Source organism: Opisthocomus hoazin, chromosome 21, assembly GCF_030867145.1.
Source record: "Opisthocomus hoazin isolate bOpiHoa1 chromosome 21, bOpiHoa1.hap1, whole genome shotgun sequence".
NCBI lineage: Eukaryota > Metazoa > Chordata > Aves > Opisthocomiformes > Opisthocomidae > Opisthocomus > Opisthocomus hoazin.
Genome location: NC_134434.1, coordinates 10,285,160 through 10,300,749, shown reverse-complemented (window position 1 = coordinate 10,300,749; position 15,590 = coordinate 10,285,160). Strand labels below are relative to the sequence as shown.

Here is a 15,590-nt window from a genome sequence, read left to right as displayed (position 1 = left end):
TAAATTTGTTGTTGTCTTACCATCATCTCATAACCTGACTTTCTGTTCTGGCTTTGCCTACAAGGAAAAGAGAAGTCACCAGCAAAGTAGGTGCTAGCACATGTCAGTGTAGGCCATGAGGAAAATGAAGGAAAGAAATTGAAATACAGCAGCACTTACATTTCTACAGTATCCTCTATGATCTTTCTTTCTTCAAGTACTATAATCATGTGCCAGGTTTTTTTAAAAATTTCACCCCAAAGAAACTATTGACAATTGTGAAGATCACACAATTAAAACCTCTTGTCCACTTTTTGTCTAAATAATGATGTTTTCATTCCTCTTAGAAAGCAGAAGTGTGTAAAATGTTTGTCTGTTGTAAAAAAGCTGTCACAGCCCCCCCCCAAAAAAAAACCCAAAACCCACAGCAAAAAGAACACTTCAGCCTGAATGTTACTCTTTGTTTTCCATTTGATTGTGTATTACAATCTCAATTAATTACTTGGCTTCCAAATGTAAAGCCTGTCCAGTTCTTTCCAATATAATGTTTAATATTCTGCCTTTCTACATCATCTTCTTAAGGATACAGATTGTTCTCACCATTCATTTTCTGCACATTTGCAAATACAGTTGCACAGATTGGGAGCCTTATGCTTCTTTTTGTGGCCTTCAATCTCTTCCTTTAAAACTTTTAAATTTCTCTAGTCTCTGATCACAAACGCAGTAAACCCATCCTCCCTACAGGTTTTAAAACAATCCTAGATTATGTGGCTAGGAGAGGCAATAAGAGAATTAGAGCTAAGAAAGAAATCAGTCTTGTTCTCTAATGACTTCTTACTTTCTACTGCTGATAGAATGAGGAGATTAAATCTCTGTGTGCAAATCTGGTGAGGACAATCTAAGAAGGGGCATAAATCATTAGACAAGAACTTCTGCCAGCAAAGGGAAGCGAGAACGCCATTCAGCAAACTTGCAGAACGGAGGAAATTGTCAGAGAGAGCCTAAGCAGCAAATAAGGCATAGCTGAAATGGTTGAAAAATTCCTCCTGGTTTTGACAGATTGGCAAAGGCATCTGTCACCCTCTCATCTATTGAAGCATGTTAAAGAGAGAAGAAGAATTTAAAACTGTATTACTTGGAGGTGCAATATGTGGATCAAGCCTGTGACAGAGCAGGGCACATCTCTTCAGATAAGCTGTTGGGCAATAGTTCCAATTTAGGTCCTTGCAAACGTGCAGAGATACGCATGTGCTTAAATTTATTAGGTTTGTGCTTAAACCATATACAAATTCGGAGCCTCAGCTGACCTGGTAATGTCCATTTAAGAGAAATCTCCATTATTTTATTTAAAGCTCAGAGATTATGGTGAAATGCATCTTGTTCCAGAAACAGTTCAACGGATTTCAGCAAGGGACTGCTCTGTATATCTGAATTAGTTTAGGAAAAAAGCAAGCGAGGAAGCTTATAAAAAGTGACCTATATTACATATGTAAAACATAACAGTTATTTTAAAATATGTACCCCAGTTCTAAGAAAGAGCACTTCAGGGGAAGGACCTCTTGGCTCAAATTTGTTCAAATAATCAACATAATTTTTTGCAAAACAAGGATCGGAGTCGGAAAATAAGCACACAAATAAAAGCAGACCAGAGTTTCCCTTTGTTCTGTTCTGCTGCAGTTTCAGACATGTTGACGTTTTATATCCAGTTCAGTAAGCATTCAGTGTTGCCTGTTTTATTCCGGTACTGTTAACTACCAAGACAAGTTACAATTGTAGAGTCCAGCTTCAGCTTTTCATTGACTTGAATTGCGATTTCCTGAGCAACATTCTTCCTTACCAGCTGGTGTACTTGTTCATTGTAGTCCATTGCTCACTTCGAGTACTTTACATGGGCAGCTGCATTTATTTCAGAAATAATGAAGTAGCAGTCTTGTTACTGAACAGTTGCTGGCATTTTGTATTTTTAACTGTTCCTCTAGGATGAAATTAAATTAAATTAACAGAGCGCTCACTACATTTATTTAAAAAAAGACAACAAAAATATTTGTGCTTCCTGGAAACGTTAGCTATAGAACATTGTGCCCCAAAGGGAAAAACACGTTGTTAGCTTGTTACTGATCTTGACAGTGTATGCACAGCTTCCCTGAATTTTATGACACTTAATCCATGATGGCCTTTTAACTAGTCGCTATTTCCAAGTCCCTGAATCATGAGCAGAAATTTATTGCGGACATAGCATAAGTCACATGGGTCACTAAGATGCCTAAATAATTAAATTGTGGGCACAGGCACAGAAGTATACTACCCTGCAGAGGCAAATGACCTGCATTTTCAAAATATACCCAGCATTTGCATTGCATAGAACAAGAGACTTGGTGTTCGAAACCAGGCCGTAAAGAATGAAAATGGAAATAAGCTCCACGTGTGCGCAGACGAGTAGGGGAAGTTTCCAGCTTCCACTGAGGGCAGCTCAGCCAAAATTTTGATCCTCAGTGTGACAGCAACTTAGCCTGACTAGTGCACACAAAACACCTGCGTTTCCTTATTGTCCCTAGAGCGAAAAGGTTAGAAGCACCCAGAGTCCAGCCAGTCAGGTTTTTTACGGTGGTGGAATCTAGTTCAAAGATTAGAGAACACAATAAACCCAGTCCTCGTTGTTGACTTTACTATTTGTGACCAAAGTCTCCATTCCAAAAGGTGCAAGGAGCAACAGCGGGGTGTGCAGTTAAGTGCTGAACATGACGTGTTATGTGCAACAGTCCGCTGTCTCTTGATCTGACGCAATGGACTGTTCCCAAAAAGGTCTGTGGCATAATTCGTTCAAACTGTCGTTAATCTTGCTTAGAAACACCTTACTTGCACATGATATTGAGAACACCCGTTCTCTTCCCTTTGATGTCTGCAGTAGGCTAGAGAATGTGGCTGTGTCCCTGCAAAAACTTCAGTGCCTGACATCAGAAGCTGTTCAGGCACAAGCCTAAAATACATTCTGTTGCACAAGTCATTGAAATCGCTCGTAACCGTTATTCCAGGTGGATTTTGTAAGGGTGTTGTTCTGTTACAGTGTTGAATTCCTTTAACTCTTGCAGATTTTTGACAAAGAAGCTAAAGATCTGGAGCGAGAAGTCTGCTTTATTGATATTGCCAGTGATGAAATTCCTGAGCGCTACTACAAAGAATCAGAGGTAAGAGGCAACTTGATTGTGAAATGGTGAAGAAGGGAATGGAAGAGCCTGCAGGACAGCCTTGATAGGAATCAAAACGAGTTTATTTTTGTATGAAATCTTGCTGGTCAGTAGTGTTTGAAAAGCTTTTGATTAGCGGGGAAGCAGATAGCAACCTCTCTATCTAGATTGCCTGACACTTTCTTTTGCAGATTCCTCCAACCTTTTGCAATGCTTTCATACCTGTATCAGAACATATCCCGCACCAGACCTTTGATATTCTGCTGAATTCATTCAAAGCAGCGAAGGAGTTTTCTTTGAATAATGAAGCTCAGTTAAGTGCTTGCAGGTCTGAGCAGTTTTAAACGTCACTGCTGTCCTTATTTGCATCCCACCCTGACTAATAAGTCATGCGAAGTGTCTAAGCCCAGGCAAAGGACAGATACATCGCAGTGAGAATAGGGTTGACGTGCAGTTACTCAGGGGCGACCATGACACAAGACCAAGAGACTAAAGCACACTACACACTGCAGTAAAGCTGCCAGAAAAGCCTCAGTGGCAGCAGACACATTCACTCTCTTCAAATTCCCTTGAAAATTGCTCCCCTGTATATTTGATAGGGCTCATCTCTGAAGAGAATGTGTCTTTTAGGTCAGTGCAATTCACTACTTAGAAATCGGCAGCCACCACGCAAATGAAGATGAGATCTCAATGTTTTAACCTCAGACTTGAAAAATGGTGGTTCACAACAAGTAGCTAGAGAGGAATGATCAGGTCTATGCTTGCATTTAATTTTGGAGATACGATTTGCCTCTGGAGCCAAGTATATATTCGTAGCTGGCAATGAGTATGGGAGCTGCATGACTATACAAAGTGAGACTACATAATCATTTTTAGGATAGAAAATGAAGACTCACCAGTGAATATATTTCTATACCGTAGGAGACATGACTTTCAGACTCAAAAAGTCAGGTACTTGTTATCTTCCATTTATAGATCCTATTTCAAATTTTATGTAGGGGTCATAAAACAAAATTGGGTCCCCCAGTAGAATGAAAAGTAATTTTATTAGTTTCCTTACATAATGAAACCAATCTGTTATGTACCAAAAATTATCTAACACCTCATGAAACAGCTTATTGGTCCCATCATCTTGGCTGAACTCCATGGTCTTCTGGTTCGATTTAGGAATGACTGCTGCTATCGAACGGGTCAGTACTTGCCTGTGTTTTAAAGAAATTACATACAATTTTTCACCTCAGTGCATGCACTTCCAGAAATTGTAAACTTCAGGATAACATGTAGCTTGTCAGCTTTCCTTCCCATTTTTGATAGCCAGCTATTAAGCATAATTTCCATATGATTACAGAATCACACAGAATCACAGAATGGTAGGGGTTGGAAGGGACCTCTGTGGGTCACCCAGTCCAACCCCCTGCCAAAGCAGGGTCACCCAGAGTAGGCTGCACAGGACCGCGTCCAGGCGGGTCTTGAATATCTCCAGAGAAGGAGACTCCACAACCTCCCTGGGCAGCCTGTGCCAGGGCTCCATCACCCTCAGAGTTAAGAAGTTCTTCCTCATGTTCAGACGGAACTTCCTCTGCTTCAGTTTGTGCTGGTTGCCCCTTGTCCTGTCGCTGGGCACCACTGAAAAGAGTCTGGCCCCACCCTTGAGATATTTATAAGCATGTATTAGGTCCCCTCTCAGCCTTCTCTTCTCCAGGCTGAACAAGCCCAGCTCCCTCAGCCTTTCCTCATAGGAGAGATGCTCCAGTCCCTTCACCATCCTTGTAACCCTCCGGTGGACTCTCTCCAGCAGCTCTTCATCTTTCTTGAACTGGGGAGCCCAGAACTGGACACAGCACTGCAGATGGGGCCTCACTAGGGCAGTGTAGAGGGGAAGGAGAACCTCCCTCGACCTGCTGGCCACACTTCTCCTAAAACATCCCAGAATCCTGTTAGCTTTCTTGGCAGCCAGGGCACACTGCTGGCTCATGGTCAACCTGTTGTCCACCAGGACACCCAGGTCCCAAAAATCTTATGATATAGAAAAACAGCTTTATGTTGTGAGAGAAGAATTTCAGAGTCTTTGTGTTGTTATTTCAAAGACAAATCTAGAGACCTGATTCCAAGAAAATGGAATTTTATATGGGTTTAAACAACAAAAATAGCCCAGCATCTGTTGTTTTTTTTGTACTGATGTATGATTTGTATGTTGGCTACCAAACTCTGCTTCAGGATTGAGACAAAATAGTAGGAACACCTAAGCGTTTAACTGTGCGCATACTATATTTGATACTGAATTAATAATAGTTGAATTCAATATCTTCCAAAATTTACAAACTATGATGTTATATGCTACCATATGATGAATATGAAGCCAAATTCCCATTTCTGATGAGGGCTTTTACAAAATTTAGGAACATTAAAAAGACTTTTAATGTTTGTAAATGTAATTTCCATCTGTTTTCAATCAGAACAGCATAAAAAAGTAACTCCATATAAATGAGAAACGGCCTCTGTTTTCCAAATGACAGTTTCAGAGACAACTAAGAACCATTTACTGTAAGCTTTTGAAAGGCATTTAGTTACACTAATAAAAACAGTTTGGCTGCTTTTAGATCATTTAATCTGGATTGATACTAAGTTTAAAGATTAAAAGTGAAGTACAATCCTCAGGTTTTAAGAATTAGATCCCACAGGATAAGTGTTCTGACTCCGATCCAGAAGGACCAATGAGAATGGTTTTAACTTCAGGCATGGCAGTAATCTCGTCATTTCAATGGATCTTTCACGTGCTTAAAATTAAGCAAGTTCTGTATCAGGGTCAGCATGCTTAGCAGCTGCTAGAAATGAGCTTTAAATGTCTTTTATATCCTGACGAAAGTGCATCCCTCTTCAATTAAAAATACACTTCAGTTTGTACCACAAAATGTCATTATTTAGCTGTATTACTGTGTATTAGAAGTAGCTTAAATAATTTAAACCTTTCATGCACTACTTGAACTGCTTGCTCTTTGTTAGCGCTTATGAGCCTGCTTGTAGACGGCGATGTCTGACATGATGAGACAGCACTAATTACATAGTTGCTATTAAGCTAGTATTTGTGATTTCTATTATTTTTAGCTTTAAAGTGTTCAGTTATCCTTCATAAGCTGTTTTGTGCAATATCCGAAGTTTTTCAGAGTCCTCTGTATGAAAGGCCCCTTTCGACAGTTTGGCTGTGACCTTTCTTTGAGTTAGCGCATCAGAGAACTCATTGATTGTAACAGAACGAACCACGGCAGCTTCAGTGTTGTTTTTCTCATTTCTGCAAACAGAGGATACAGCTGTGTACGTGTTACACCGGCACCATCAGCAGAGGCAATAATATTGCAGTTAGCACCGGAGGGTCGGGAGGTATCAGAGGGTCCCACAGCGTCAGACTCAGCACAAACACATGAAGCGACCGTTCTCTGCTTCCTAGCACCTACGAGCTAAAAAACTATTTTTCAGTTGCCCTGACATGAATCTTATAAACAGATCTATATTCTTCCTTCAGTTGTAACTTACGTAACAGTGATTCACACATAAAAAGACAAAATGTATAAAACGTCTTCATATGTGTAATATTCCACTTGAATGGCATAGCTCGTTTTGACTTGTGCTGATGAGAACACTGAGAAGTGTTCCATGAAAATGTCACAACGGTTGAAGGAAAAATTATTTAATTCAACTTTGTATATATCTGCTTTTTCTCTCCTCCTATATATTAACTAAAATTGAAAAATAAAAAATACAGATAGCTGGAGGCTTGAGGAGAGTTGTTGTGTCGCTGAGGAACACTTTAAAGGAACCTCTGCCAGTAGTATTGAGTGATCTCTTGACCAGAATCATCCCAATGATTTGAACTCCCTTAAGAATGGAGGGCTTATCCGTCAGTGTGTGCAGAAAAGCACTTAAATCACCAAGTAAACAGTGAATCAGAAAACAGTTTTGTTAGCTATTACGAGCACACACATAGAGACCAGTTCTGTCTTCTGTGGAGGCATACTGATTCCTGCTGTCAAAAGAGTTGCCCTTGTAGAAGTCCGGAGGAGGTAGAACTGCAGTAATTCTGGTATCCCAAGGCAGATGACTTGATTTTAACTTAATGACCATCCACAGACTGCATTGAAGTAGCCACCAGAGTACTTACCAGTGCTGCCACATCTTAAATATAACTTTTTTTTACAAGCATACACCTAAAAAGCCTTAAACTTTAAAGATGTTTAAATGTGAGGTGCCAAATTGAGAAAGCTTGAATCTAGATCCAAGCTAACAGGTTTGCCTGTTTTTCTGTAAGGAGTCACATATGTTTCCAAATCTGAACGTATATATTACATTGAATACAGACTTTTATATTTCTGTATAAAGAATGTACAAGCCTACAGGTAAGAGTAGTTGTACATTTTGTAAAGTCATTTCCTTGTGACTTCACCGTCAATGAATATGTATCACCAGCCATCATGGAGCCACCATGTATTCCCCATATAGACATATATATTTATCTGAATTATAGCAAAGAGTAAAACTGAGCTATGCTGGAGTGAAGGCCTCCAGTGAATCATTCGCTGAAATGAAACATTTACTGTAGATGGCAGCTACTGAGCAAAATGTTCTTTGCCACCATATTCGAGTTCTCAAAATTAACAGTGTTTCATTTCCTGTTTATAACAAAGCAGTTGAGAGTTGGACAAATGGAATAAACTTTTAAAGTTACCTCCAAACAGGAAGATTTGATGCAGCTGCTGCAGTGTGCTTCTCCAATTGCTGAATTTTTTTACCTTTAACACAGCTGCGCTGTAGCAGGTCCAGCTTACTGCTGTCCAGGTGCTCTCAGAATAACAAAACTTCTGTCACATTACAGAGCAGAAAATGATGGTAGTTGAAATAATACAGCTGCCTCTGCCGCCACAGTGAATCTGTGCAACATGTCGGGACAGTAGTTCAGTAGAGGGCACAGCAAAATCAGATGAAAATTTGCTTTTCCTTACTAACTTCAGTTGTGAGCAAAGGCTGGCTGAATTATATTGTAACACCTTGGAACTGGCCCAGTATTTTCAGTTCTGAAGTATTTTGTTGGCTTTTCCAGAAAATACATTTTAATGGAAATTCAAAAAGAGAAAAAAAAAAGTCTTTAAAAAATGGCTCGACGTAAGTCTCTGTAGTAGTATCTTTACATCAACAAATCTTTCCAGAGCCCTAGCTATGTACACTGAAATCCAAAACCTAGCAACCACAGCTGATGGTGAAATGCCAGATCACATGTGTTAAAACCATGAAGGGTTGGTTCTGAAATTCAAGATCAAACAAAATGGTCTTCAGCTTAAAGGGGAAAAAAAACTGACTGCACTTCAAAAGCATGGTGGAATATATCGCAATAAGAGACAGAAAAAATGAATCCATGCATTAAAAGGAAGGAAGGAAGAATCTTTGTTTCTGGGAGATGTGAGTACACCCAGTAAGAGAATAGGATGCATGGCACAGCACAGTGCACTTTCACCTCTGGAGAACATGTTCAGCTTGTGGATCTTTTTCCATGCTAAAATGGCCATGCAAACAGCAAGTAATTTTCGAGGCAGATCAGTGACAAGGCTAACAAGATATTCCATGCAGGCTTCCAGCATACAGACAGAGGAGGTGTTGTCAGCTGCAGAATAGTACAGCATCTTCAAATTGTGCCTGATACCGTGGCAGAGCTGAGGGGAACCATGCCCATTCAGATTTGGAAGTTTTCTGTAAACAGTGAATGTATTTCATTATTTAACTTTTAGTAAAAAACAACATTTCAGAATTAAATCCGAAAAGGCGTTGCAACAACCCAGTCCCCTATTGTCAACACATTGGTGTTTGCCTCCTGGAAAGGGCGTTACAGTTCCACAGCTGATGCCCATGATGTCTGCAGTCCGTGAGGGAGGTTAAGTAAATAAATGCTAAATGGTAAATAATGGAATCTCCAACAATAAGTGTGTTGAGCCAGGACCCACCAGACGTGGCCTAAGTAAGAAACACTGGGAGAGTGCTATGTTTGAAAGCACATTCATCACGCTGTGGCTTTTATTTTATTTTATTGTAATTTTACATTTTATTCTCAAATAAGCCCAGCTCATGGGTAATGATGTTTCCGCTATGTTAGCAGAAGTGCTATTTTTAAATCACTCTGCACCTGGCAATAATGTATTGCAAATACAGAGTAGGTTTTGCTCCTCTGTAGCAAAAGGATTTGCCAGATGGGCTTTCCTAATAAATTGTGTCTGATAAAAGGACAAGAAGGTTATTTAAACAAAAAGATTTTAGCTATGCCATTACATTTAAAACAGATTGAGGGTTTTGCCAGTAGGTAAATTAAGGGGAAAACAGTGAATAGATGCAGTATTCTTTGGACGACGGCTTCGCTAGAAGGGAAGGCATGGGTGGCTAAAAGCAAAAATAAGGCACACACAAAATTAATGATCTAAATAATAACGTAAAAATGGAGTCAGATCAAAGATCAGCTAGCTCAGTTTCCAGTCACTGACAAAAGTGTTTCAAAAACAGGTGCCACACTTCCTGCCTACAGCGTATGCTGCTCCACTCTAGCCTGCTGCCTCTGGTGTATGTTTTGCAAATCGCTGTACCTTTCACAGGAGGAGTAAAGAACGGCCGTGGGCTGGCACAGGCAGGTGCTCAGCGCTTCCTCCTAGGTCCTGGAGAGATGCGAGCATGGCACGGGAGTCTGACTTGTTCTGTCTGACTAACCTAACCGGTGAGCTAGAGTAGGAAAGCCAGGAGGGGAAGCACTGCTGTGAACCAATGTTATTTCTACTTGCATTTAATAGAAAATTAGCATCCCTGCTTCATCTGGTTTTTTAGAAGGACTTTATATGCCTAATTGCAGAAGGATTCTAGGCTGTGAATCTTAATGTGGCAATTTGAAGCCAAGAGTTGGGCGCATAAAATCATTCTAGCTCGTGGCTTTCATGGCAAAGTTCTTGTAGATTACAGCAGGCTTTCGATCAGACATTGAAGAGCAAAAGATTACCAGTCCTGCTCACACCAAAGATACTTGCAGCGTGCTGTGCTCCCTGAGGCTGTGGCCAAGAGCAGAGGACTAGGAAAGCTGTAAATATATGCAAAATATAGAAATAAATACAGAGATTGTTCCCCTAAATACTTCCTCGCATGAACCAGAGCACAAGCAACTGCTGAGCCAGAATTTGTGTCTTTCTAAAGTAGTCCAAGACTTTAAGCACCTGATTTTTTAGCATCCAGGTGGAAAGCCCAGCGATGTTAGCTCTGCTGATGATAACCACTCACCTCGGTAAAACTCTCATGCTCCGTTCCAACGGATGGCCCGGAGGTTAAACTCTCCAGTTTGCTTTGCTTACTGTTGCTGCGTGTCTTGCGTCCCACTACTCAGCTTATGCACAGTCTTTGAGTTTTAACTCACCTGAGCAAGCGCTCAGTAAAATCTTTAACACCCTGATCTTTCATACAGCGGTCTGGAAGCCTATTCCTCTGAATTCGTTCTGTTTCCTGGCTTCCATTCATCAGTCTGCAGCCTTATAGTATCAATATGTTAACATTTGCAGAAAAGCAGGAATTTCCATAAAAGCTATTATCTGTGAGTTGCCCAAACTGTCCATCATTGCCTGGCTTTTTGCTTGAAACTGTCCAGCCAATTTGTGACTAAACATCGTGTCCTTCAAGAAAAATGGGCCTGATTAAGGGAAGCAAAGGTGCCATCTCTGGGTGCTGTTAAAGGAGTTTGCAGATAGGAGTGATGTCATGGATGACTTGCATTGCAGTAGGTGGATTATTTGTGGGCCACCAATTTAAGAACAATTTCCACTATGAATCTCCTTGTCTGCTGGGTTAACTTCACCAAACCAAACCAAACCAAACCAAACCAAACCACTGCTTTCCCAGCATCCAGACAGGTTCTTGCGGTTGGAACAAAATGCAAGTTTTATGACTGAGCAGTCCTGCAGGGTAGCTGTCCTTTATTTAATTTTTATTAATAAATTCTGAATGCTTGATAGTGACTCAAATTCATTGCGTTAAATCCCTTTGGACTGCATTGAAGTTATTCCATTATAGGTCTGGTTATTGCCGAAGGGATATAAAGTATCTCTGCATAACAGTATTATTAAAGTGTGTCTCTGAAATGCTTCATCAAGACAATGACTCCATCGCACTGGCACTATGTGTGTATGCAAGAAACAGCAGACCCTTCCTCACATTAAACTATTTTCCTTTGATTTTCCTTTTTTCCCTTCTGAATATTAAGTCTTAGTTCTTCCCTCTTTTTTCTTTTTAGTATTATAATATTGATTGCTTCAGGCAATAATCAGTTATAAAAAAACTCTTTCAACCAGAAAATATCTAGATCAATCTGAGGTCAAGCCTTATTGAGGGAGAAGATTGGCAACAGCATGTGACTGGGTTGTGATATACAGTGGTGTGTTGCTCTGGTATATGATGACGCTGAATTGTTTTTTATGGTGATTTAACATTGAAACCGTATTATACTGCAAGCTCAAAGTTTCTATTGAGAAAATAATATGTCAGCAATGAAAGCAATGACTTTCACAGAGAAGGAAGACTGTCACCTCATTAGAGCTTTGTAAAGAAGCTTTAATGACAGAACTTCAGTTTATGGATAAAATCAGAAGCCAAGGGAGGAGATCGCTGTAAACATTAGGAAACAGGAACGCTGAATGATATATAAGCTCACACTGAATGAAAGAAATTTAAAATCAGAGTAGTCTTACCAATCTGTTAGTTTTTCTCCTGCTTGTCTTCCATTCAGCGCATAATTTAAGCACATACTTAAATACATGTTTAACTGCTTTTATAACAAAGGGTGGATTTAAAAGATCTTCCCAGACGTCAGCTTTGGGGAAAGCAACACAGCTGAGCACTGGTAGTTATGCTTGAAAACAGATTTTAGAAGCTCCACTATGAATTTACTGAAACTACATTATTTTCAAGTTTTGAAAATCAACTCTTACTGTAAATTATTTCTGTTTGCAAGATGTAATTAGTAGGATTGGACATAAAGTGAAATGGAATTATACTAGTACGGAAAATAACACTTTGATAGATAAAACTGTATCCTGTACAGATAAAAGTAAACTTTGGAGATGAACTAATGTCCTTATTGGTTTTTTTGGTCTAATTATAGTTTTGACACCAATTTATTTGATTTTCCAGTTAGTAAAAGAAAGACAGAGTTGAAATTTGTCAGCATTTTGCCCAAAGATATCATAACTTAGTTGTAACCAGAGATGGCTAAATTGGAGTTTCATACTCAGCTGCCCACCTGGATATACAAGTTCACTTGAAATTGAAAATGCCATTGTCAGGGTCACATCAGCGTTGGTGTGTCAAAGCTCAGACTGGACATGATTTCAGGAAGATAAGCGTGGGTAGAAAGTACTCGTAAGTCACACGGAGGCAGCAGCTCTGAAGAAGCAACATTTTTTTCCCAAAGGCCATAAATAACACTTGGAGTGCATTGTATTGTAATGACTTGCAATAACATATTTTGCTATAGCAGAAAATGTCCCAGATGATATGATTGTCAAAGCGTCTCCAAGAATATGCTGCCATCGATTCGCTGGCTGTCGGACAAAAGACAGGATTTGATTTCAGTATATCCTAGTGCTTATTTAAGTCAATTTTGTATTACTTTTTCATAATGTTTGTTAGTATGTTTTCATATTTTGTGTCTTATCAAAACATTGACTTTAGCAAGCTGACAAACAGGACTTCCTCTCCTGCATTTCTCAGTATGTTTTCTTTGCTTTGCAGGATCCAAAATACTTCAAGTCACAGAAGACTGGGAGAGGCCAATTAAAAGAAGGCTGGAGAGAGACCCATCAGCCAATTATGTGTTCCTACAAACTGGTGACTGTGAAATTTGAAGTCTGGGGGCTTCAGACCAGAGTAGAGCAATTTGTACACAAGGTCAGTGAAACAGGAGCTGTTTCTTAGCCTTCACATAAGCAGAACTTGAGTATTACCCTGCACGGGAGTGCAGCTATGGCTTTGTACCAGCTAGGGAGCTCCGATGGATCTGCTTTTAGACCTCTCGAGTTCTGAAAGATCTGGAGCAGAGCCAAGGAGTTCATCTCTGGGTATAAACTTGACAAAGCCTGGAGCTGCTCAGGTTTAAGGTTGAGAAAAACTATCCGTAACATCTTCAATACCCTGATAAATATGCAAACTAAAGTATTTGTGAGTATATATGAGAACTGTACATGCAGCAATGATGTGCAGAATTTCTTACAAACAGGTGGTGGGAAAGTTTTCCCATCAGTCTATTAAAAAGTTAATTAATGAATAGCATAACAGGCAAATTATAATATTTTTCAGAGTACTGACCTTCCACATGTTTAGAAAACTAACAAGGAAAAAGGAGAGTTCCAGAATGTCAAATTGCCCAAAGATTAATGGATTCTGTACGCATCCCAGGTGGCTTCCCATGCCAGTCAAAGCCACACTAACGTCATCCAGTGTTGGCAATAGATCCACTCCAGGCGAGAGGCTGGACGACAAGACCGTCAGAGCCAGTGTGTCTCACTCTCCAGGGCATGTCTTTTTAGAGACAAAACTGCCAGAGTATTTTTAACTTTAAATCATGTTGAAAGACAGCAGTGTTACTTTTGTAAAATGTTTTGTTGCTGCAGAGGTATTGAACCTCCTTTGGTTTTTTCGCAGGTGGTCAGAGATATACTATTGATCGGTCACCGGCAGGCTTTTGCCTGGGTTGATGAGTGGTACGGTAAGTATTCTCCAAATTTAGCCCATTTAAAAGGGCTGCTGCAAAGCTTCTGACAACCAGCAACAGATTTCCATTTGCTTCCATGGACCGTCAGGTCCTAGTATAAATTGTGTGAGAAAGAGATGGAGCTATGTTCGGTTTCTCTGGAACATACGGAGCTCATTCACAGCAGGTTCTTTGTACCAAGCGGCCAGTGGGCAGCAGGGAGGGACGCCTCTACAGCCCGTACATCTCAGAGTATGTGCAGCAGCCCCGTCACCCTGCACTGTAGGCAGATAGGAGCTGCCCCTGCCAAGAGTCATCTCTATGGAGAGCTGCATGCAGGTTTGAATAGAGCTCTTTACAAAGACTGCAGTAACTTGCAGTCATTTCCATACTGCAAACTCCTACAGCCTCTGATCCAACACAATTTCAGCTTTTTAGGAAAGTTTTAAACTGTTCCTGTGGATTGCAGTAAAGAAAATGTGGAGCTCTAATGTCCTTTCTGAAAAATTTATATAAATGTAAAACCTACTGGGTCTGATTCAACAGCAGCTGCGTGCAAAAACTGTCCTGAATCCATGAATCAGCTGTAGGAATGGGCACTTCCAATAGTGCAGAGTAATCCTGAATATCAAAGCAGCCAATTATATTTTATAAAAGAAGCTCACAGAGTTTGTGCTTTTTACATGTACTTTCAGGAAGAAGTATCCATAATCACACACACTTGTAGAACAGCTTCTAAGACATTCCTGTGAGATGTAATAGGAATTTGGGAACATACTTAGAATGTTTATTTAGACCCTCCTTAAGCTTCAGGAAACACCGTTGGAGGCATTTCATGGATAAGAATGACACCTGTCTTTCATCAAAACTCAGAAACATTCTGCATTGCTTAAAAATAGTCAGTTAGCCCAGCTGGTGCGAACACAGACATCTCCAGTGACTTCATAAACCTGCAGAATTTTACACTAGAATCTAACAACAAGCTCATTGCACTGATTTTTTGAAAATACAGAAAAATTTGCTTTTGAAATCACAATGTTCTTATAAAATTTAATAGCGCATGAAAATCTGGTGCTGTAATGATCATAAAAATACTGATATCTATGAAAAATATCTTCTGTATTGGGATAGCCATAAACTAGCAAGAGAACTTTGTGTCTGGTGAGGAGATACTTAGAAATATTTTTTTTTAAAATTTTACAATATAGTGACTGAAATATAGTTATCTGTTATATTCCCTTCATGAAGGCAGGGAAACTGATGACTTTAAATAAAGAAGCCTGACTTCATGTAAAAATTGAGCCCACAAGTTTGCCCCAAATCTACCCAAAATATCTATTAAAGTGAGACATAAAGAAATGTTAGTGGGAAGCTAAGAGTCAGCTGCACTTTGGCAGAGTCATTGATAATGCTAACAAGCGAGTAATCATGAAGTTAAATGTGAGGAATAGGTGTAACCCAAAAACATTTAACCGCACTTTTTCCCATCTTAACTCTCAACGCGCTTTGTCAAAAATACTCTTCCCACAAATGAAATAGTGTGATACACAATTATCTTGTGGATTTTTACTGTCAAAGTGAGTCTTTTTACTAAATAATATAGTGTACTTCTAGAACTTAATTGTCAGGCTAAGTACAAAACCTGAAGAATCTGGGCTTACTGAAATAGACAG

At 39.7% G+C, this 15,590-nt stretch overlaps 1 protein-coding gene across 1 annotated transcript in view; it reads left to right on the top strand.

Annotated features, from left to right (window-relative positions):
- Window positions 1-15,590, top strand: part of PITPNC1 (phosphatidylinositol transfer protein cytoplasmic 1) — an 85,589-nt gene that overhangs the window by 65,070 nt on the left and 4,929 nt on the right. The window contains exons 7-9 of the mRNA XM_075441307.1: window positions 3,069-3,164; window positions 12,960-13,115; window positions 13,869-13,932. Coding sequence (XP_075297422.1) covers window positions 3,069-3,164; window positions 12,960-13,115; window positions 13,869-13,932 — 316 coding nt within the window. The remainder of the gene's footprint in view (window positions 1-3,068; window positions 3,165-12,959; window positions 13,116-13,868; window positions 13,933-15,590) is intronic.